This window comes from Lampetra planeri, chromosome 60 (genome assembly GCF_965212315.1).
Source record: "Lampetra planeri chromosome 60, kcLamPlan1.2.h2, whole genome shotgun sequence".
Taxonomy (NCBI): Eukaryota; Metazoa; Chordata; class Hyperoartia; order Petromyzontiformes; family Petromyzontidae; genus Lampetra; species Lampetra planeri.
The window spans coordinates 2451251-2475768 of record NC_136166.1 but is presented as its reverse complement, the minus strand read 5'-3'; the positions used below and the strand labels follow the sequence as shown (position 1 = coordinate 2475768).

General features: G+C 48.6%; 1 protein-coding gene across 1 annotated transcript; it reads left to right on the top strand.

Moving 5' to 3' along the window:
* Positions 1-7419: 7419 nt before the first annotated feature.
* LOC144736305 (cadherin-24-like) lies at positions 7420-23615 on the top strand. The gene is made up of 5 exons (XM_078618952.1): positions 7420-7449; positions 7840-7950; positions 20350-20458; positions 21640-22137; positions 23491-23615. Exons 1-5 carry the CDS (start codon positions 7420-7422, stop codon positions 23613-23615), a joined length of 873 nt encoding a protein of 290 aa, XP_078475078.1.
* The last annotated feature ends 903 nt before the right edge of the window (positions 23616-24518 follow it).

Here is a 24518-nt window from a genome sequence, read left to right as displayed (position 1 = left end):
TATGACACCGACATCAATGGCCACGAACTTTTCACAGAAATTGGAGATTGCAAAATGCTGCTCAGTAACCGGAATGAAGTTCTACCAGAAACTCCTTTGGATCTTATTGGTGTTATTGTGTTTCATGGAGACGACATATTTCCGAATTTACGAATTTCACTGCAAATTTTTATTAACAATAGCAGTTTCAATTGCTAGCTGAGCGGTCGTTCAGCAAATTGAAACTTATTTTGTCGTATTTGCGTGCTTCAATGGGACAAGATCGTCTCAGCGATCTTGCTCTTCTTAGCGTTGAAAGAGAAACATTGGAAAAAATATATTTTGATTACGTGATTGACCAGTTTGCGACAGTGAAATCAAGAAAAAATCATCTTTTGTAGACTGTCAACCAGTCTACGACAGTGACTGAGTGAGCCATGTAATATAATTTTTTTATAAATTTGCTTCTTTAAATACAATGTTTCATTAAAATTTAAATGGTTATTCCTTATTCGATGTAATAGGAAAATGTGATTAAACGGGGGGGGGGGGGGGGGGGCGCCATATTTATAGATCGTCCCCGGGCGCAAAATATCCTAGCTACGCCTCTGGGCAGTGTTAGTCTATGGGCAGTGTTAGTCTATGGGCAGTGTTGAGTCTATGGGTAGTGTTGAGTCTATGGGCAGTGTTGAGTCTATGGGCAGTGTTGAGTCTATGGGCAGTGTTAGTCTATGGGCAGTGTTGAGTCTATGGGCAGTGTTAGTCTATGGGCAGTGTTGAGTCTATGGGCAGTGTTGAGTCTATGGGCAGTGTTGAGTCTATGGGCAGTATTAGTCTATGGGTAGTGTTGAGTCTATGGGCAGTGTTGAGTCTATGGCCAGTGTTAGTCTATGGGCAGTGTTGAGTCTATGGGCAGTGTTGAGTCCATGGGCAGTGTTAGTCTAGGGCAGGGGTCGGCAACCTGCGGCTCCGGAGCCGCATGCGGCTCTTTTGAACCTTGACCGCGGCTCCGGGGCGGATGCTAGCGAGGGGAGGAGGCGCACTGTGACACCTGCTCTGGCGTTGCCGCTGCTGACAGGTCGCCGCTCCGCTCCACACTGCCCGCCCGGTGACAGGCAATAACGTTGCCGTTGCTTTGTCACATGTTTGGAAGAAGTAAAAACCTTCCTGGGCAGCAAAGAGCTCACCTTTGCTGAGCTGGAACAGCCAGAGTGGCTGGAAAAATTACATTTTATGGTAGACATGACAGCACATCTAAACACGCTAAATACAACCCTTCAGGGGAAAGGAGGCACAGCCCTGCACATGCTGGAGGAGGTTTTGGCATTCGAGCGCAAATTGACAGTGTTTGTCAAAGATTTACAGAGAGGTACACTGTCTCACTTTCCCTCTTTGAGAGAGTTCAAACAAAGTCATGATACGATAAATTTGGAATATTTCAAGTCTGCAATCACCACAATGCAAAGTTCGTTTGGGAAACGATTCTGTGAGTTCAGAGAGGAAAAAACGACATTATCCTTCCCTGTCACTCCCCTGGCGATCGATCCATCCCTATTGAATATGACTGCATTTGCAGGTGTAAGTCAACCTGATCTTGAGATGGAACTGGCCGATATAGCCGACAAAGATATATGGGTGTCCAAGTTCAAATGCTTGACCGCTACTCTTGAGGATGTTGCCCGTCAGAAGGCCATTCTGGCTCAGAATCATAAATGGAGTGATATTGAAAACCTTCCCAAACAGGACAAACTTGTATTCGAAACATGGAATGCCATCCCCAACACTTATATAAACATGAAAAAGTATGCATTTGGAGTCCTGTCGATCTTCGGCTCCACATATGTATGTGAGCAGGTCTTCTCCAACATGAACTATATTAAAAACAAACATCGATCACGCCTCACAGATGACAGCTTGCAAGCCTGTGTGAAAATGAAGGTGACGTCTTACAGCCCTGATGTGCAGACACTGTGCACTGAGGTTCAGGAGCAAAAATCCCATTAACCAGGTAATTTAGCTATTAATTTGCAAAAATATATTTTACATTGTTAAGTGAAAAAGTCCTTTTTTTATTCAGATTGACAGCTGACTGCACGATCCTGTATATAGCAATAAGGTAAGAAACAATATATGCAGTGTTATATTTGTTTTAAATGTTGCAATGGTTTTGCGGCTCCCAGTTTATTTTTTCCTTCGGAAACGGGTCCAAGTGGCTCTTTATGTCTTAAAGGTTGCAGACCCCTGGTCTAGGGGTAGTGTGTATGTTGAAATTCTTTCGCACGTTACGTAGCCCACCGTGCTAACTGGAGTCGCAGGTGGCCTTGCGAGCTGCGGGAAGCCCCCGTGTTTAAAGGGTGCTTTCCCAGCGTTGTTCTGTCTCTGGGCTGCGATGTTGCTACTCCGCTAGGGGTCTCCCCATCGCCGTGGTGGTGACCCCGTTAACGAAGATGGGTGGCGGCGGCGGTGGTGGTGAATGAAGACCCGGTTCAGTGCTGCCCTGCGACCTTGCCACTGGAGATTCTTCAAAGCAGCGGTTCTTCTTCTTATATAACCTCTACTGCAGCCTTGCACCCCTTTGGTTTTCTATAGTTATACAAAATGTACAATGTTGACACATACGTATAGGGCAGTGTCGGATCGTGCTAGTGCGGGACCTGTAGCATATGTTACAAAGGGTCCCTAAATAAAAAAAAAACTCGTAATTTTTTTAGTTGAACACTCGAAAGTTGAAAATAAATTACTCTGACCCCAGGATGTATTATATTTTATGTGCTGAATACAAGTGGGTGGCTTCCAATCGATGTCGTTAATTTCCATTAATGCAAGCCCCCCCACCCCCCACTTTAATTCAGCACATCAAACGCGATTAATTCTGGAGTGAAAATAATTCATTTTCTACTTTTGAGTGGTAATAAAAGTGTGTGCATTGACAAAACTTGGTGTGGATCACGTATTTATTTTAATTAATTGTTAATCTTGTAAAGAAATAAATTGTATACGTACATATTAATTCTAAGATCTCAATCCCGACAACGACACTTGTTCATTATTGTGTGGATATTTGTAATATATTCCATATAGTGCAACACAAAATAAGCTTGAAAAAAGCATCGGCCCAGGATTGGCGGGATCTGGGCCGGTTCTTTAAACGCAATCTTGAATCGCCACGTGAGACGAAGATATTAAGCGTCAAAGAGTTAAAAATAAATAATAAATAAACCCCAGCAGACAACAGGGCAAGTTAAATAAAAGTGTGTCATTAATATCGAAATAAAATCCAAGTCAACTCCCGCTCGCGCTATTGTTGCGTGCGTGCGCGCTGGGGGATGGTGAATAGCGGGCAGTGTTGCCAGGAGACCACCACCACCCCTTGCTGCCTGAGTTTGTGTGCGTGAGTGACAGAGTGGGGGCAGAGAGGGAGGGAGGGGGAACGTAGACATGGAGTAGGGAGAGAGGGGGTAGAGAGAGAGAGGGGGTAGAGAGAGGGGGTAGAGAGAGAGAGGGGATAGAGAGAGAGAGGGGGTAGAGAGAGGGGGTAGAGAGAGAGGGGGGGTAGAGAGAGGGGGGGGGGTAGAGAGAGAGGGGGTAGAGAGAGGGGGTAGAGCGAGAGGGGGGTAGAGAGAGAAAGGGGATAGAGAGAGGGGGGGTAGAGAGAGATGGTAGAGAGAGGGGATAGAGAGGGGGGGGGGGGTAGAGAGAGGGGGGGGGGGTAGAGAGAGGGGATAGAGAGAGGGGGGGATAGAGAGAGAGGGGGTAGAGAGGGGGGGTGTAGAGAGAGGGGGTAGAGAGAGAGGGGGGTAGAGAGAGAGAGAGGGGGTAGAGAGAGCGGGAAGGGGTAAGAAGGAGGAGGAGAGAAGAGCGTGAAATATTTCATTAAAAAATGGGGGGGGGGGGGGGCACATAAAGCAAAGGATTGAAAAAAAAACTAAATGATGAACGAAGCACAGTGCTGACTACACCGAGCATCTTCTTGTTTCCACTGATCGTAAAAAAAGAGGGAGAGAAGGAGAGGGGGGAGAGGGTGCGGAGCGAGGGAGGTTGCTCACTGCGGAGAAAGAAGCGCGCGGGCTGGGGCTGGATGCTGATGCACAAACCCCGAGCCATTCGATCTCCCCCCGTCCCCCTCCCCGTGAGCGGTGACGGGGCCAGGTGGCCTCCCTTGTAAGCGATAGCCGCAGCCGCCGCCGTCATTTCCCTGCTTTCAGGCTTCGCCGCTCTCGCTCCGTCTCCCCAGCGCAGCCCCCCTCGTGGAAGACCCCCGGGAGGAGGAGGGTGGGTGGGGTGATTGGGGGTGTTACGCAGTCTTACTCCTCTCCCAACGAGGAGCGCATCATCATCAGCACCACCACCACCGCCACCACCGCCATCCCGTGCCCTCTCTCGCACCGGCAAGGGTCACCAACAAGAAGAAGAAGAAGCGCGCTCGCTCCCCTCCCCGGCGGCGTCATCGCCTCTCTCTTTCGCGCGCGTCAAGTTGCTTTGAACTCCACCTCGCTCGCAGCTTTACCCACGGCGCACTTGGAACGGATTGCCCCCCCCCCCCCGGCCCGGCCCGCTTTGGCATTTTGTTTGTTTGTCGGTGTTGTTTAGTGTCTTCGCGGGGGTTACGCTCTCTTGCGATCGATTTTAATTAATCAACAACAACGACACAAATAGTTGGCGTCTCGATGAATGAATGGACGGTGGCGGTCACAAGATGCTCGGTTGAGGAGTTCCACGGCGAACGTCGTCGTCTTCGTCGCCTCTCGCTCGCCACGCCGATGGGGAGCCGCTCGCCGCTCACGTGGCTCGCCGCTCTGCTGCTGATGCCGCTGCTGCTGGTGGTGAGTTCTCACCCAGTCACCCGCTCACTCATTCACCCACTCGCTCACCCAGCCAGCCACCCACTCATTCATTCATTCACCCACCCACTCATTCATTCACCCACTCACTCACCCAGCCAACCACTCGCTGACTCACCCAGTCACCCGCTCACTCATTCACCCACTCACTCACCTAGCCACTCGCTCACTCACCTAGCCACTCGCTCACTCACCCAGTCACCCACTTACTCAATCACCTACCCACTCACTCACCCAGCCACCCACTCTTTCATTCACCCACTCACTCACCCAGCCACTCGCTCACTCACCCAGTCACCCACTTACTCATTCACCCACCCACTCACTCACCCAGCCACCCACTCTTTCATTCATCCACTCAGGCACTCACACACTCACCCAGCCACCCACTCACTCATTCACCCACCCACTCACCCTCTCATCCACCCACCAGGGCCGTCACATAGTGCACTGTGCCTAGGGCCTGAGAAAACTAAAGGGCCTACGAATGTTTTTTACCACGTTTTTTTGTTTGAATTATATACAAATAAACAAAATATCTTCTTAAATACAAACATTTATATATGGCAAGGATTGGCATAGTCTAGATACAAAGAGGCAGCGTCACATTAATCTTTTTTTTCATAAGGTGAAATTGACCATCGGAGATTTACTTTTTGAGATCATCACCAACTCGCTCAAAAAAAGCTCTCTCTGGTGTGGGCCAATCAGTTTCAAAGACAATTCATACATTATCAGAGTATGTTTTTTGTTTGCATTCTGACCACAAGCATTGTGGTTACTGCAGACATTGATTCCTTGTAAAAGGTTTCAGTTTGGTGTTTTAACATCTTAACACCTGTTTTGTTGCCAGAAAAAATGGAAAAAACCTATTATCGTTTTTGGAGATCAGTTTGTTTATTGCAAAATTAACAAATAACATCTTCAAACAGTGTCTTTCGCACAGTCTCATTCTCGAGAGAGAGAGCAGTACAAGAGAAGACACGGCGGCGTCGTCGTTGCTTACGCGTGAAACAAGGGTGACAGCGGCGGTTACCCAGATGGTGTCATCTGGGTAACTCAGATGGTGTCATCTGGGTAACTGATGACTTGTACACAGACATATGTAGACTCGTATAGACCGAGTTGAGATTAAAGTGGGTTCTCATGTGCGGAGAGTTGATGGTGTCATCTGGGTAACTGATGACTTGTACACAGACCGATGTAGACTCGTACAGACCGAGTTGAGATTAAAGTGGGTTCTCATGTGCACAGAGTTGATGGTGTCATCGGGGTAACTGATGACTTGTACACAGATATATATAGACTCGTATAGACCGAGTTGAGATTAAAGTGGGTTCTCATGTGCAGAGAGTTGATGGTTTTAGCCAGGATACCAGTGGCTGCACCAAAAAAAGAAAACCCGTAATTAAATGGTTTCTTTTTTCTCACTCAATTTGTTGTAATCCATGTCTGGGGGATAAACAAAGTTTCAGTTTTGCTACCGTGTGACACAACACAGGGGCGCCACGGTGGCTAGGAGATGTTAACTACCTCGCCTGATATGCAGGAGGTCGTGGGTTCGATCCTGACTCAGACGCCTGCTGTATATTTGGAGTTTGTGTGTGTCTCTCTCTCTCCGTGGCGAGATGTTAACTCCCTCGCCTGGTGTGCAGGAGGACGTGGGTTCGATCCTGACCCAGACGCCTGTTGTATATTTGGAGTTTGCATGTCTCTCTCCCCGGGGTCGCGTGGATTTTTCTCCGGGTCCTCTGGTCTTTCCCCACATTTAGAGTGAACGTGCCTTTAGAGTATTTAGATTTCCACGTGATGAGCCACTTCGTTGAGCTATCATTTTTGATAGCGAGTTTGCTTCTGATAAAATAGCTACAGAGCATCTCAGTGGGCCTTACCTGCTAGAATTAACAAAAAATGTCCATGCAAAAAAAATTTGTTTTAGGTTATCTGCAGCAGGGCGTGTGGCAAGGTGCCCTTGATCACCGTGGCTCAGAGGGCAACAAATGGACCCCAGAAGTAGTTCTGTGAGGTCAACTGTGTCATCAACCACCTGACATTTTGTCACTCAAGGAGATGCACTGCTCGCAGCCAGAGTTCTCAATGGGATGAAATTCCCATGGGGGTGAAATTCCCACTGAGAACTCAGCGACTGAGCTTCGAGGAGTGTTTTTTTTAGGAGCGCCCTGGAACGTTCTGGATGTATGTGTGTGTGGAACTTCTTTCGCACCGTACGTAGCCAACCGTGCTAATCGTAGGTGCGGGACGAGGACAACAAACAAAGCATAACAAGCAGTTCTAGAGAAGTTCGTTTTCAATCTAGAGGATTTCAAAATGGATAGCTCCAGTGACAACCGAATATCGGAAGGGAAGAGCGTTCCAGACGGCCGCAGAAGCGCATCTGAAAGCGCCGCGCGATGATGCGGTGACCGCCATCTTTCTTCGACGGTTCAGCCAAAAGCTGTGAAAGTGGCCGGAGTTCGCGCGGTGGTGGTTTATGCTCCTTGACGAAATCGGCGAGGTATTGTGGTTCATTTGTGGCAAGCGCTTTGTGTGGAATGAGCGCGACCGTCGTCGTGGTATTTGTTCAGCAACCGGAAGCCAGATGCAGCTCGACGAGTACTGGACGGACGTGGTCAGACCCTGCAGTACAACTAAACAATGTGTTTTGTTTAACGGGGCAAGGCTCACTCAGCCATACGTAGCTCTGTTTGAGAAGCGACCTGGCTACGTATGAAAGCTCGCCCAAGTGGCTGATCACGTGGAAATTCATTGCAGCCAAATACTCTAAACACGTGATGTTGATTCTAAATATGGAGGAGAAAAACCGGAGGACGCCGGAGAAAAATCCACACGACCACAGAGAGAGAGAGCGAGAGACACGCAAACTCCAATAATACAACAGGAGTCAAGGGTCGGGATCAAACCCAAGACCTCCTGTATACCAAGTGAGGCAGTTAACATCTCCTAGCCACCGCGTTACCCACTTCACACGTCACGACGCGCGCCTGGACACGTGGGGGAGGGTGGAGGCATCTGGCAGCTGCGGGAGCAACGGGAGCGCAGCAACAAGACGTCGGGCGGTTCGGCGGGCGAGGGGGACGATGACGCTCAGAGCCGCGGGCACGGCGACCCGGTGGGCTGCTCGTGCCGTGTCGAGCCGTACCGTGTCGTGTCGTGCCGTGCCACTTCACAGCGCTGCCCGTGGGGGAATGTTGCGCTCTTGTGCTCTCTCGTTGGGCCACTGCTCGTCGACTCCGACGACGCCAACGGATCTAGGACTCTCGTTATATCCAGAGTGTTCTCATCGGTCGATTGAAAGACCCAAGGCAGAAGATCCTCTGGGGTTTGATCTTCCACGAAGCTCATGGTTCACCACTCGCTGCACACGGCATTGTGGATGCGGATACCTGGTGCACAAATGGAACGTTGGAAATTCTCCAGTAGGCGTGGTACGACTGTGGTCACATCCAGGACAGACCGAAGTGCAACGCATGACGACGCAATGCCCCGATCCACACATACGAAGGAGACATTGCAGCGGTGATCTGGGCTTGGCCACTGGAATGTGAAATTGTCATCTACATCAGCAGCCGTACAAAAGAAGAATAGGTTCACGAAAAACACTGCAATTTGAAGGAATATGCCAAGAGCGGGAGCGGTGGCGCGATGGTTACTGCACTTGACTCTGAAAGCGGTGGCCCCAGTTCAAGGCCAGGCCACGCGGTTAACGTCAGTCAGTGGTGGGAGATGTCTGATATTCGTGCTTTCACGGCGTAGTGCGCAAACAGCCCCCCCCGCTCCCCCATGACCGACGCGGTGTGGGAGAGGGCCCAGCAGCTTATTGACGGATGACCGAATCAGATTTCAAATAATTCACTTTTCATCTCCACCTGCCGTCTGGCAGTCCAACCAAAAGCCATCGGGTGTGTGCCGGTGACTGTGGGTGTCTTGTCTTCAGCCATCCTCGAGCCGAGCGGTTGGCCGCTCCGTGGGCAATCCTTCGCCACTGACTATCCTCGCTGTCTGTTCCAGAGCCTCGAAGATGCTTTGATGTTGTCCCATCCATTGTCGCCCATTGGTCCTCCTCGCGCACGGCACGAAGTCGTGCGTCGGCAGCTGGACTTGGTTTTCAAGAACAACAACAACAATAACAAAACCCCTTTGCCGTCTCCACGGTTATATTTTCAATTTGTTGGGTTATTGTGACGACAACAAAGACATTCAAACTTGATTTGGCGCTTTCGTGACTGCAGGAATAAATCTTTGGTTCTTTCGGTAAAGTCACGTACAAAGAGAAAATTAAAAAAAATAATAGCATACGACGTTTCGATTGACGATGATTGCTCGTGTTGCAATCGAAACGTCGAATGCTATTATTTAATTTATTATTTTCTCTTTCTACGTGACTTTACCGAAAGAACCAAAGAGTAACAAAGACATTCCCGTCTGGAAATCTCGCACAAATCCACGCCTTACTCCGTCTAAGAGAACTGCACCCCCATAGGTGACGCCAACATAACTACTTCTGAAGGGCTCGCATAATGCACATAATGTACGTTGACTCAGTAATCCCCCCCCCCACATTGTGCAAGAGCACAGAAGGGTGGTCGACACATCTACGCCTCTATATAAGGAACAAAACAGGTGGACTTCTCCACAAATCTGGCCGTCGCCTGAGGAAGCTAGTTGTAATTAGTGGCGAAACGTCGTACTCAGATTGTAAATGTTGTGGCTTGGCTCTCCAACACACCGTTGTGCTGTACTAATATACTACACTAAACACTACACTATACACTACACTATACACTACTATACACGACACTATACACTGCACTATACACTACTATACACTACACTATACAATAGTGCTGTACTAGTGACGAATTGGCCACGTTCTGTTTACGTGACATCCCTTACTAGTTGGCTGTGTCGGGTGTTGGCGGGTTTTAACGACACATTTATATATTAACGCGATCTAACCCAAAAAACCTGTATTATACTTCTGAAATGTTGTCTCGTTAAAATACACCAACATTGTTAATCATCAGGGCTGAAATGTATCTACATTAAGTAAAACAAAAACATTTCAATTGTATTTGATGTTGGGTTTAATTAGTGTGGTGACCAAGCTGCTATCATCAACTCGCTACACTGGGAACGCAGTTTAATGATGGGCCGCTTCCCAGGATTCGAACCCAGATTCTTTGTGGTGGCAGTCAAGCACTCTGGCCCGTGTGGCGTCTGGACACGTCTCGGTTTTAGCGTTTTGCGGGTTCCATAATCTACCGTCGACAGGCAATATCTTTGGACGTTGAGAACGTGGATTCATTTGAATGAAATCTCCCTTGATCTTTGAGAACCTGGTTTGAAAATCTGGTTTAATCACGCGGCGCGGCCTCAAGCTCGGCTTCAAATCCACAGTCGTCGATGCAACGCTCATTTTATAAATTGAGTTATACAAAGTGTAATGTGTTAGAGTGTTGTCGTACCAGTAAAAATACAACATTTTAGAATAAAAAAACAACAACCCAGATCTGGTCAAAGTAATGAGATGCAAGTGTGGGATTGGTTGAGCGGCATCTTGCCTTCTTCACCACCGCCAATGTCCCTCCGCTCCCCGCGCGCCACATAAATCGACTCCTCCTCCTCCAAGCCCGTCGAGTGTTTGCCGTGCGCGGCGCTCCGTCCCCGTTGCGAGAGCGATGGAGGAGGGGGGGGCAGTGGGGCGGTGGAAGGCCCGCTGAGCAAACAGAAAAAGCCCCGCACGGTCACTACCCCCCCCCCCCCAGGCGAGCCCTGCGTGGCCACACCAACAGGGCCCGTCGACATCGATCTCGAGAGGTCTCCGCGGCTGTTGAGGCGTAAAGATTCCGCCACCGTGGCTGAGCCCACATCCCACCGCCGCATCCCCCCCCCCCTTCCCACCCTCCACCTCCAAGCGGCTTCTTAACTCTCAGCCGGATCTCGAATCTCGTTTACCGGCGGGTTGCCAATCTGTGGGCCTCGGGGCCGCCAGGCAGTCCGCAAGGCCGCGGGAGACGGAGCAGGCCGGTATGGGGTGGACATTTAGGCCACGGTGGGTCCGCTAGGTGGAGCAGGCCAGGGTGGAATCAACAGACACTTGGGCTACGGCAGGTGGAGTGGGCCAGTGTAGGATAGACAGCGTGGACAGGGAGGGAACGTGAGGACGCGTTTGGCTCCCTTTCTCCTCATGACTTTCTGTGCGCTTAGCTTTATGGATTTAAAAGTGGGTTTACCTTTTACTTGTTTTGCTTATTATTTTTCATCACGGTTATTTCTGCATGGGTTTTTTTTACCGGTTTAGTCAAATTCTTTTTTTTACTTCCGATGTACAGCGGTTTGAGATTACTAATTACTATAATATTGTTATTGTTGAGTGGACCGCGTAACTTTTGCGGATCCCTTTCAGAGGCAGCACGATGTCGAGTCAGTAATGGGAGCACCCAGTCACCTCACCCATCGTCCTAACCCACCAACTCACCCATCGTCCTAACCCACCAACTCACCCTGCCACCTCACCCATCGTCCTAACCCACCAACTCACCCATCACACGGCCTGAAAAGAAACCGCAGTCAAAGCATCAAATATGCCTTGCCTTCCTACCACCGCGATGTTAATTAGTTACGGCTGCAAGGCATCGCACGATGGCCACAATACTCCACAAGCCACCCCACAATGATTCATGGCCACCAGCCTCAAGGGATTGAAGATAACGTGGCCTTGTGGGCAAAGACTTTACCTACAGTGAGGGAAAAAAGTATTTGATCCCCTGCTGATTTTGTACGTTTGCCCACTGACAAATAAATGATCAGTCTATAATGTTAATGGTAGGTTAATTTGAACAGTGAGAGACAGAATGACAACAACAACATCCAGAAAAACGCATGTCAAAAATGTTATAGATTGATTTGCATTTTAATGAGGGAAATAAGTATTTGACCCCTCTGCAAAACATGACTTAGTACTTGGTGGCAAAACCCTTGTTATTATTTGTTTCTTTCGGTTAAGTCACGTCTAAAGATAAAATAATAAATTAAATTAAATAATAGAATACGACGTTTCGATTGCAACACAAGCAATCATCATCAGGTATAATGAAATAGCGACATAAAATCTAACCAGAAAACTATAGACAGACATATTAGCAGACATATATCACCAAGATACATAGAGAGAGCAACACAGGTAACAGAGAGAGGTGGTCGTCTCTGTGGGGTGGCCTTAAATCGATGGAGGAGGGCGGACGCAGAGAGAGGGAGGGGGGTTAGAGAAAAAAATCAGCATATCAATGAGTGGACAACAAAACGTGGTGCTGCAAGTGCGATGACACGGCAAGCAAGCCTGAAAATCAGGAGAAGATTGAACCACTTCTACGGGGAAGTTTTAAACTTATCTTCTCTGACTACTTGTGCTCTCTGCCTGTGTCCTCTCTTTGGAATTTCCACACTTAAATTCTAACTTAGCAATCTTTGAAATACGTAATCAACCAGGCTATGCGTTAATTGTGTGTTGACCGACCCTCTGTGTTGTATTACATTACATTTCGATATTTTACTAGGTTATTTAATTTTAGTGTGTCCTTCTCCTGATTTTCAGGCTTGCTTGCCGTGTCATCGCACTTGCAGTACCACGTTTTGTTGTCCACTCATTGATATGCTGATTTTTTCTCTAACCCCCCTCCCTCTCTCTGCGTCCGCCCTCCTCCGTCTATTTAAGGCCACCCCACAGAGACGACCATCTATCTCTGTTACCTGTGTTGCTCTCTCTATGTATCTTGGTGATATATGTCTGCTAATATGTCTGTCTATAGTTTTCTGGTTAGATTTTATGTCGCTATTTCATTATACCTGATGAAGATTGCTTGTGTTGCAATCGAAACGTCGTATTCTATTATTTAATTTAATTTATTATTTTATCTTTAGACGTGACTTAACCGAAAGAAATAAATAATAATTCCTGCAGTCACGAAAGTTCTAAAATTAAGATTAAAACCCTTGTTGGCAATCACAGAGGTCAGACGTTTCTTGTAGTTGGCCACCAGGTTTGCACACATCTCAGGAGGGATTTTGTCCCACTCCTATTTGCGGATCTTCTCCAAGTCATTAAGGTTTCGAGGCTGACGTTTGGCAACTCGAACCTTCAGCTCCCTCCACAGATTTTCTATGGGATTAAGGTATGGAGACTGGCTAGGCCACTCCAGGACCTTAATGTGCTTCTTCTTGAGCCACTCCTTTGTTGCCTTGGCCGTGTGTTTTGGGTCATTGTAATGCTGGAATACCCATCAACGACCCATTTTCAATGCCCTGGCTGAGGGAAGGAGGTTATCACCCAAGATTTGACGTTACATGGCCCCGTCCATCGTCCCTTTGATGCGGTGAAGTTGTTCTGTCCCCTTAGCAGAAAAACACCCCCAAAGCATTTCCACCTCCACGTTTGACGGTGGAGATGGTGTTCTTGGGGTCATGGGCAGCATTCCTCCTCCTCCAAACACGGCGAGTTGATTTGATGCCAAAGAGCTCCATTTTGGACTCATCTGACCACAACACTTTCACCCAGTTGTCCTCTGAATCATTCAGATGTTCATTGGCAAACTTCAGATGGGCATGTATATGTGCCTTCTTGAGCAGGGGGACCTTGCGAGTGCTGCAGGATTTCAGTCCTTCACGGCGTAGTGTGTTACCAACTGTTTTCTTGGTGACTATGGTCCCAGCTGCCTTGAGATCATTGACAAGATCCTCCCGTGTAGTTCTGGGCTGATTCCTCACCGTTTTCATGATCATTGCAACTCCACGAGGTGAGATCTTGCATGGAGCCCCAGGGCGAGGGAGATTGACAGTTCTTTTGTGTTTCTTCCATTTGCGAATCATCGCACCAATTCTTGTCACCTTCTCACCAAGTTGCTTGGCGATGGTTTTGTAGCCCATTCCAGCCTTGTGTAGGTCTACAATCTTGTCCCTGACATCCTTGGAGAGCTCTTTGGTCTTGGCCATGGTGGAGAGTTTGGAATCTGATTGATTGATTGCTTCTGTGAACAGGTGTATTTTATACAGGTAACAAGCTGAGATTAGGAGCACTCCCTTTAAGAGTGTGCTCCTAATCTCAGCTCGTTACCTGTATAAAATACACCTGGGAGCTAGAAATCTTTCTGATTGAGAGGGGGTCAAATACTTATTTCCCTCATTAAAATGCTAATCAATTTATAACATTTTTGACATGCGTTTTTCTGGATTTTGTTGTTGTTATTCTGTCTCTCACTGTTCAAATATACCTACCATTAAAATTATAGACTGACCATTTCTTTGTCAGTGGGCAAACGTACAAAATCAGCAGGGGATCAAATACTTTTTCCCCTCACTCGACATCGGTGACGAATATCTGAAGTGGTCCTTGGCCTCGTCTAGGTCTTCTCGGCCTTAAACTATTTACATTATTCAGCTGCTATGAATTTCCACTTTGTTGAGCTGTCATTTGTGGCCAGGTCGCTTGTGAACAAGAAGCGAATAGCCCAGTTGGGTTTTGCCTGATAAAATAAAATAGTTTAGTTTTATTTGTGTTTGTTTTATTAAGTGATTTACTTGCCTTTCTTATCCTTTGCGCTCCTATCGTGTTTTTGTAATGTTTGTTGTTGTAACATTTCGACTCGCCCGGTGCTGGACATCTGTGAAAAAGAGCTTCATAGCTCATCGGATTCCTCCAGCCTAATATTCTGAAGTAAGTACCTCGTGCGGTGTGTAAACATCAGCGCTGGGGAGACAAAGGCGGCCAGGCGTGGTGCTGGCCACCCACTCCTCTCGTGCACTGTGCCGGCACTTACCCCCACCCAACGTGTACTCTGAAGAAGGGTCATTGCCTGAAACGTCGCCTATTAAGGCCACATTGTTATTGAGGTTTTGTTGTTGTTGTTTGTGGTTGCGCACCACTGCCAACACAGCAGCAACATCACCGCCACCAAACTCAGTTGCCCCAACAATCTGTTAAAGGCTACACGGGGGAAACTTGTGCGTATGTGTCTGTCCGTCTGTTGTGTGTATATATACAGGGTGGCCCAAAAGTCAGGACACAGGGTTATTATATTTATTTGAAGATATAGTGAAGGGTTATTTTCATTTATTTTCGCAAACACTGACTTCCGTGAACATTGATGCGTGCGTGACTTCTCCCTTACGGGTAGAATAATGTTTGAATGTTCACGAATTCTTTTGATCAACTGTCTTTACATTCTTAAACGTCATCTGAATAGGAAGAAGGAAAACAAATATAATGTAACAGATAAAAAAACATTAACTTAAAGATCAAACTATTAAAATGTATGCGCGTTGAACTTATTTTGCACCGTACGTAGCCAACTGTGCTAATCGGAGGTGCGGGGGAAGAACGAAAAACTCAACGCACGCAATTTTTTTTATGCCAGTGTTAAATGAATATAATAACGCTGTGTGTCCTCACTATTGACCCACTAAGTTTCTATGAGATGCTAAGCCAAGCTTTCCGTATCTTGAACCGGTGGCCCCGTGTATGCTTGTGCGTGCCTCTGCGTGTGTGCGACCCTGTGGGGAGCGGCAGTGTAGTAGCGGTGAGCGCTGCGCTGCGAACCCGGCCACCCGAGTTCGACTCCCGCTCACGGCCACCACCAACACCGGTGACGATTATCTGAACCGGTCACGGGCCTCCCCTAGGTCGACTCAGCCTCAAACGAGGACCCGGTGCGGTGTGCGGTAAACATCGCCACTGGGGAGACAAAGGCGGCCGGGCGCCGTTGCTGGCCACCTCACCTTCTCGTACGCCGTGTCGGCCTTCATCGGTGCTACTCGCTAACAGCACTTGCCCCTGAATTCTGTTACAGGCTACACGGGGGGCACCTTTGTCTGTGTCTTTTTGTCAAGCCTCTCGAAGCCGTTTGCTTTTCCTCCCACTCCTCGCCTCTTGACCTGCTCGCTCCGCCGGTGCGCGTTCTGCCGCCGCTCGACTCGAGGGGCGATGAACACCATCACTTTGTCTTCACCGGTCCCGTTCCTGCCATCTCTCTCTCTCCCAAAGGGGCGGTCACAAAGGGACCGCGGCACATGCTTCGTGATTACAACGGATTAGGGGCGAAGTTTGATCACTTGGCACGCGAACCGGACTTTGTAATCGGCGTGTGTGTGTGTAGGCAGTCCCCGGGTTACGGAAGGGTTAGGTTCCCCAGAATGATTTCAGTATGTCGGAAACTGAACAAAAATTTCCCCCCAAAAATCAAGATAAAATCCCATAGCCGGAAATAGTCGTAGCCTGCCCTAACCGATTGCGAGTTGCTTTTCTCTCAGTACCGCATCATATGGTATTGTAGCATACAGTCCTGTACGATACGAAAGTAAAATATTTAGGTAACGCTACAAAAAAATAAATTTACTTTAATCCTAGTGGTGAAGCTCAGGCTTGGTCAAGGCGGAGTTTTGGCGGTGTTCGTGTGCAACATCGCCGCGCCACACTCACCTCGCGCTTACGTAACTCGCGCGTACATTTCCGTACGTTTTCCGTGAGGTCCAACTTCCGTAAGCCAGGTCTTCCGCAACCCGGGGACATGCTGTATGCTCAACTTCTTTCGCACCGTACGTAGCAAACCGTGCTAATCAGAGGTGCGGTGATGAGTCTATGAGCCGTGTTAGTCTATGGGCAGTATGTATGTTGAACTTCTTTCGCACCCCACGTAGCCAAACGTGCTCACTGGAGGCGCGGGGGAAGGACGACAAGAATCCGATGAGATACGAAGTTTTTTTTCCCCCCACAGATGTCCAGTGGGGGCGGCTCAGAAAGTTACAGCAAAGAAACAATGCAGAGACACGATAGGAGCGCAGAGTAAGAAAGCTAAACGCAAATTGCATGACTGCTGAAACGATGGGGCAAGTTTCTGCAATACTCTTCCCCAACCGCTCACCACTCAGCGGCATCGTGAGTGAGTAGACCACGGAGTTAGTCGACTAGCAGCGCCATGTGTGCTTGGGGTAAAGTGCGGGTAACCCCCCACGTCTTCCAAGAAGTCTGTCCGGCGTAGTAGGAATCGGCCAAACGCTCCCTTCGAGAGCAGCGGTTCTTCAATTTTGCTGCTAATAAATGCATAGGGTTTGATGAAACAAAGTAAGTTCAACTTAAGTGCCCATGCTTAAATTTCGATTTAAAGCTTTCATGACTGCAGGGATTCATCTTCTTGGTTCTTTCGGCAAAGTCACGTAAAAGGGAAAATATATATATATAATAAAATACAATTCTCACGACATTTCGGCCACAACGCAAGCAGCCGTCTTCAGGTGAAGAACAGGTCTGTCGGAAAGACAGCGTCTGATGCTTCTTCTGTCGGAAAGACAGCGTCAGACGCTTCTTCGTCAGACGCTGTCTTTCCGACAGACCTGTTCTTCACCTGAAGACGGCTGCTTGCGTTGTGGCCGAAACGTCGTGAGAATTGTATTTTATTATGTTGTATTTTTATTATTTTATTATTTCCCTTCCACGTGACTTTACCGAAAGAACCAAGAAGATGCGCATGCTTAATTTGTGTTTTCGACGATTTACATTCGAAAAGAAATCTGTCCATGTCTCGCTACGCCCCAGAAAGGACATCTCGCTCCCCCAGGGGGCTCAGCGTGCACCCCAGGTGAAGGATCACTGCCCCAGAGCAGCGGTGGTCAAGCGGCGTCTCCCGATTCGCGTGCGGATCTTTAAATCCACCACGCGCGCCTCTACCCAAGGGGCATAACGTAGAACGCGCGATCACAGCAGCAGCAACAAGAGATCATGGAGGTCTCCCGTGCTGTGCTGTGCCTCTACTTACGAACGAGTTTGTTTCCAGAAGTCTGTTCATAAGTCGATTTATTCGTAAGTCCAACTTTACTCCCTTCGATTCCAAACATATTGTAATGCATGCACACTAAGCACGGGGGGTGGCTTTAAAGGTTGTATAATCTCCTGTAGATGTAGATGCCACTGGTTCATCGCGTTCTGCAGATGTAGATGCCACCACCACCATCTATTGATTATCTTGGGGCGCCACGGTGGCTCGGAGATGTTAACTCCCTCGCCTAGTATGCAGGAGGCCGTGGGTTCAATCATGACCCTGACGCCTGCTGTATATTTGGATTTTTGCGTCTCTCTCTCTCCCTGTGGTCGTGTGGGTTTTTCTCCGGGTCCTCTGGTTTTCCTCCCCACATTCAGAATCAACATCACGCGCTTAGAGTCATTGGCTGCGGTACATTTCCACGCGACGACGATGATGTGAAGCCACTTCGTTGGGCGATCATTTGTGGCCAGGTCGCTTCTGAACAAGAGCTACGTAGCAGCTCACTGGGCCTTACCTGTTAAAATAAAATGAAAAAATGTAATAAAAAATAATATAAATGTTTCTTTTTCTACCTACGTGACTTTACCGAAAGAACCAAAGAGTATGGATTCCTGCAGTCACGAAAGCCTCAAATCAAGATTTTAAAAATAAGTTTTAGTTCATTTTCTAACATCACGGAACTGTGATAGATGGGGACAGCTTGGGAAGGGCTTCTTCCAACAGTGGATAGAACATGGCTGATTCGTTTAAAATATAGTTTAGTTTTAGTTAATGCGAGGAACGACTTTTGCATTTAAATCTGTGACCTGCGTATCGCAATGCGTGTCGAAGTGTGCCCAGCGCGCATGTGTGCGTGTGTGTGTGCGTGGCCGTGTGTGCGTGGCCGTGTGTGCGTCCGTGTGCGTGTGTGCGTGCGTGTGTGAGCGCGTGTGTGCTTGCGTTCGTGTGTGCGTGTGCGTGCGCGTGCGCTCGTGTGCGTGCATGTGTGTGTGTGCGTGTGTGTGTGCGTGTGCGTGCGCGTGCGTGCAAGTGTGCTTGTGTGCGTGCGTGTGTGCGTGCGTGTGTGCAAGTGTGCGTGTGTGCAAGTGTGTGCAAGTGTGCGTGCATGTGTGTGTGTGCGTCCGTGTGTGTGTGCGTGCGTGCTTGTGTGTGCGTGTGTGTGTGTGCGTCGTTGTCATTGTGACGCTTGATTTGTTGTCCTTCCCCTGCACCTCCGATTTGCACGGTTGCCTATGTACGGTGCGAAATAAGTTAAACGTACATATTGCCCATTGACTAACACTACCCATAGACTCAACACTGCCCATAGACTCAACACTACCCATAGACTCAACACTACCCATAGACTCAACACTACCCATAGACTCAACACTGCCCATAGACTCAACACTACCCATAGACTCAACACTGCCCATAGACTCAACACTGCACCATAGACTCAACACTGCACCTCCAATGAGCCCGGTAGGCTATGTACGGTGCGAAAGAAGTTCAACGTAAAGTGCATACCACCCGCTGAATCTCCTTGCCAAGTCTGTTTTCGCAACAGAGGGCAATGTTCCCTACTACGTACGTCCCAACTGAGTAAGTTGACGGTGTAATTTGGAAAAATTCGGGGGCCATGACGCTGGCGCCCCTTGCGAATGATGTCACGGGAACTTTTAAAATTCACTGACAATTATGCAAAAAAAACCCAATCAATCGTTCTTGAAGAACTGCATCGCGGTTTTAAAGAAAGGTTTTTTAATTAATATTTTGATGACGATTTTCTGAATATTCACTTGTTTATGCTTGTATTTGTTGTTTGCTTATTTGCAGTGCCGGATTAAGGTAGTGCGGGGCCTGGAAAATATGTTATAAATAAACCCTTAAATAAAAACAAAAACACAAAAATATGAAAACACACACTTTTTACTTGCATAGTAAAGAAATTGTATTTTTCATTTTGCTATACAGCCAGATAATACAACAAATCGCTAACCTTACACGCCCAGTCGTTCGTAAAAGTTTAAGGCGGTATAGTACTATAGTAATAAAGTAAGTGCAGAATAGCTTCAAAGCATTTAGCGCAGGGCCCTTGAAAGTGCGGGGCCCGTAGCATATGCAGCTACTTTTGCTACTAGGATAATCCGGCACTGCTTGTTTGTTGGACCAGGCAGCGCCTTGGGCACTGTGTCAGCCATGCCATCAAAATCTAAGTTGTCTTGTGGTCGTTGTTGTTGTTGTTTGACTTGCATCCCACTGGGATTTTTGCACACAGCGTTGGTGTACGGTGTTTTTTCTGCAATATTTTGCTGTCTTTTCTTGGATTTTCTGTTTGCACTTAGTCACATATTCACTTTAAGATGTTTTCTTGTTCATGTTTTTGTTTTTTGTTTGTTGCAGTTGCACCCGATTCAAGAGCCGAATGGCTCACAGGGCTATACCTAATAAATGAACTTGAACTTGAATTTGAAAGCGAATGTGGACCGCTTTAAAACTCACCTGTTTTTTTTGACCGGCCTGCACTAATCCGTGACGACGCGTTTTCTCCGAAACAGACGTACGCGTAAGTGTTTGACCGTATTCTTCATCAGGGGCGGCCGCCGGATAATCCGAACCCATGAAACCTCTGCCGTGGCCCGGCGGCGCATCGCCCCGGCGCTGCCGCCCCCGCCTTTGGCGTCACCGCCGTGTTTCCGTTTTGCTCTCCGTGGCAGTGCCGCTGCGCGTGCCAGACGGGCGGAGGCGATGGGCGGGCAGCCGTGTCCCTGGCGCGGTTCGAGCGGCGGGCGTTCGTCTTCACGGTGCCCGAGGACTCGGCTCCAGGTACCAGTAGCAGCAGCAGCGGCGGCAGCAGGATAAGGAAATGCCTCCCTGATGTCGTCGAGATCACCGATTCTGGTCTTCAGGCCTTCAAATGCCCCGAGCTCACACACGGGATGTCTCCTAACTTCACCACGTGCCTTGTAGGTGGCTGAGTCTTTGAGTTGCAGTGAACCCAATGATGATGCATACTCGATGTACTCATGTCTGATATGGCTCTTATTCACAATTGCACCCAAGTAACAAACAAAAAATACCGGTAACCGCATGAGTATCTGTGATAAAACAATTGGAACAAAAATCTGTGAAAAAATTGCTGCATGGCATATCGGGTTTCTCCAATATAAATACATACTCTGATTCTGAAAACAATAAATGTCCAGAGTCAAAATAAACACTATGTGTTTGGCTTTTTAACTGAAAAACAAAGACAGCTGCCACACACAATGCTGTCACAATCAGCAGCACACCACCGGACCTCCAATCCAGCTGTTCGTCAGTTCGATTTCATCTCTGGCACGGCAGTTGAATTAATGCATGGGGGTTGTTTGACCATACTTCACCACGCTGGTTAGTGTAGGTTGGTGAACGGCAGGCACAGGACAGGTTCAGATGTCACTCGCTGCTGATGTGAACCGTGGCCATGAATTGAACTCAGGTCGTCAAGTTCAGTGCACTCCTAGCCACTGCTCCACCTCTGCATCACACCCTCCCGAAACCCCACCTCCGATTAGCACGGATGGCTACGTACGGTGCAAAATAAGTTCAATGTACCTTAGCTGCATACTACTGGAAAATTGCATTCGTGTGTCAAACATTACCCTGCGTTGTTGTTAATCGCTGTTCACTGCTTTATGTGGAAGTGTTGAATATGTGTCATCTGCGGATCATTGCAATTTGGAAAACAAAACTTTCAGTCTCGGCAGTCCCCATGCCTGGCTCTGAATAAAGATTTGAATACGATCTGCCGAGTATAATTGTGTTCATCTTCTTGGTTCTTTCGGTAAAGTCACGTAGAATGGAAATAATAAAAATAAAACATAATAAAATATTTTATTTTTTCCATTCTACGTGACTTTACCGAAAGAACGAAGAAGATGAATCCCTGCAGTCACGAAAGCTTTAAATCGAAATATAATTGTGTTAATTCTGCGTATTGTTTGTGTCGTTATTTGTTTGACCAGGCAGCACTGTGGGCACTGTGTCAGCCGCGTCGCCGGAGCCGGGGCTTCTCGCGGATTTCTCGCTCGCGGACGACGACGACGCGGGGGGGGACACGTTCCTCGTGGACCGGCGCAGTGGCGCCATCCGCCTGCTCCGCTCCCTCGACCGCGAGGCTCGCCCCTTCTACGCGCTCACGCTGAGCGTCACCGCCGTTCCCGCCGGGGACTCGCGGAACCCCCCGAGCGGCGGCGGCGGCGAATTGGGGGTCGCTTCCGGGAGCTCGGCACCACTGGGGAATCCGCTCGACGCTTCTGCCGGCGACGGAGACAGCCCCCGAGTCGCCGGCAACGCTGGGAATTCCGACGGCAGCGGGACGCTCGCGCGGGTCTACGTCAGCGTGCTGGACGCCAACGACAACGCGCCGGCGTTCGCGAGCTCGCGGCTGGAGGTGGAAGTGTGCGAGGACGCGGCGCTGGGAGCCGCCGTCGTCAGCCTCAACGCCAGTGACCCAGACGAAGGTGAGGACTCGCAGGTTCCCCTCGTCCGCGGGAGCCCCCCCCTAGGCGCCCCCCTCCCCTAGGCGACCCCCCCCCCAAGCCTGGTCCGCCGCGTGCAGTCATTGCGATGGTGATGCGGAGTGGGTTCAGGTGGGTCAGGACTCAGTGTGTGCGGGTAAGGCTTCCAAATGTCTTGACTGGCTAAAGCCAGGACTCACGTGCGGCTGGCAGCCCATTCCTCCGTGAGCACCGCCCACTTTGTACATGGCCACACCCACTACACCGCTAGCCCCGCCTACTTCTGAGGTAGCTCCGCCTATTTCCTCGCATCAACTAAAACTCAGCTATATTTTAAACGAATCAGCCATTGTCTATCCACTGCTGGAAGAAGCCCTCCCCAAGCTGAGCTACATAGATATTTTCAAAAGCGACCTGGCTATCACAAATGATAGCTCAACAGAGTGGCCAAAAGCTGCCTCTGCGAGGATGACCGGAGTTCGCATGATGATGGTTTATGGTCCTTGATGAGATCAGCCAAGATATCGTGGTTAATCTGTGGAAAGCAATCTGTGTGTAATGAGTGCCACCTTAGTATTCGTTTGGCAACTGGAAGCCAATGCAGCTCGGCGAGCACTGGACGGACACGGTGGGACCTTGCAGTAAAACTAAACAATGTTTTATTTTACCAAGTAAGGCCCTCTGAGCTGCATAGATCTTTTTCAGAAGCGACCTGGCAACAAATGATAGCTCAGCAAAGCGGTCGTTCACGTGGAAAGGTAAAGCGGCCAAATACTCTAAAGGCGTGACGTTGATTCTAAATGTGGAGGGAAAAACCAGAGGACCCGGAGAAAAATCCACACGACCACGGGGAGAGAGGGAGACACGCAAACTTCAAATATACAGCAGGCGTCAGGGTTGGGATCGGACCCACGATCTCCTGTATACCAGGTGAGGTAGTTAACATCTCGCCCATCGAGCATGAGGGCAGGAAACTTGAGACCCGGCGCCGAGACCCCTCCCCGACTGGTGCCAGGCTGCAGGGCACGAGGTGGCACGCTCACTTCAGCGCCTGCTCCCCGTACTTCCATGAGCCCAGTCCTGATATTCACGAATGATGTGGGACATCCATTCTGAGACTTGCACCACACCGGAGGAAACAAAAAAACTCGGCGAGCGTTACTCCCAGGGCCTGAGTTGGAGTTGAGCTGCCCTAGTGAGATTAAGATTCCTCCCCAGGACTTGCTGGGGTCATGCCACGCTGGGGTCATGCCACGCTGAGAGCAGAATTAATTACGTGATCTCCCTTTGGGGTTTTCCCTGCAGCTTTTTAAGGGTGTACGCCGGTGGTGCTGAGGCCCTCTCCCAATCTGCTAGCGCTGGGGTTGTCCTATGGCTCCTTAAAGACGGGGTCCACGCGCGCCGTGGGAATCACCGTGAGCGCCGTGGGTCCTTTTTTTGTTCCGTCACTGCTCGACTTGCTGGGCCCGTTTCCTGACTAGTGCATGGATGTTGTTATTTTTTGTATACTTTACATTCATTGCCTCCCCCCCCCCACGCTTATCCCGTTATCCTGATTGTGCTATCGGCGTCGGGTCATGAGAAACATAATCCATTCATCCATAACAGCGGTTTGTTTGGGTTAGATGGCGTAAATATAAATGTGCCGTTAAACCCGCCACCACCCGACACAGCCAATTAGTAGGGTTTGTCTCGTAAACAAATCGTGTCAATTCGTTACTAGTTCAGCACTACAGCGGTTGTGTGTTGGAGAGTAAACCCACCACAACATTTACAATTCGAGTGCCGATAATTACAACAACTAGTATCATCAGGCGACAGACAGAGTTGTGGAGAAATCCTCCTCCTCCTGTTTCGGTCTTAAATAATATTAATAATAATACATTCAGATCTCGCACTGAACATTGCAACCCTTGGTGTTCATAGAACGGCCCACAGAAATGGATATCACAGAGCTACCTCCGATATCTCTTCAAGCGACCTCTGTTGCGCACAAAAGGGGGCAGAACTTGTCCAAATGCTCTGCTTCAGAGACAAATTAGAATATTTAACACTTTCAAAATGAGAATATTTTATTCATAATGGAGGAATTCGATGAGCTATAAAGCTATTTTAACTGGGTAAGAACGTCACAACAACAAACACAAAAACACGATCGGAGTATAAAGTACAAGAAAGGTAAACAAATCACCCAAACACAGGCAAAAAAAAACATCCTCATCCTACCAGGCAAAGCCCACCGAGGTATGAACTTGTTTTCCAGAAGCGACCTGCCCACAAAACATAGCTCAACAAAGTAGACCATCGTTCGGACATTTACAAAGAGCTACAATTTATCAAACTGAGGTATAAATGTAATGTTTTTGATATTTAAAAAAATGCGG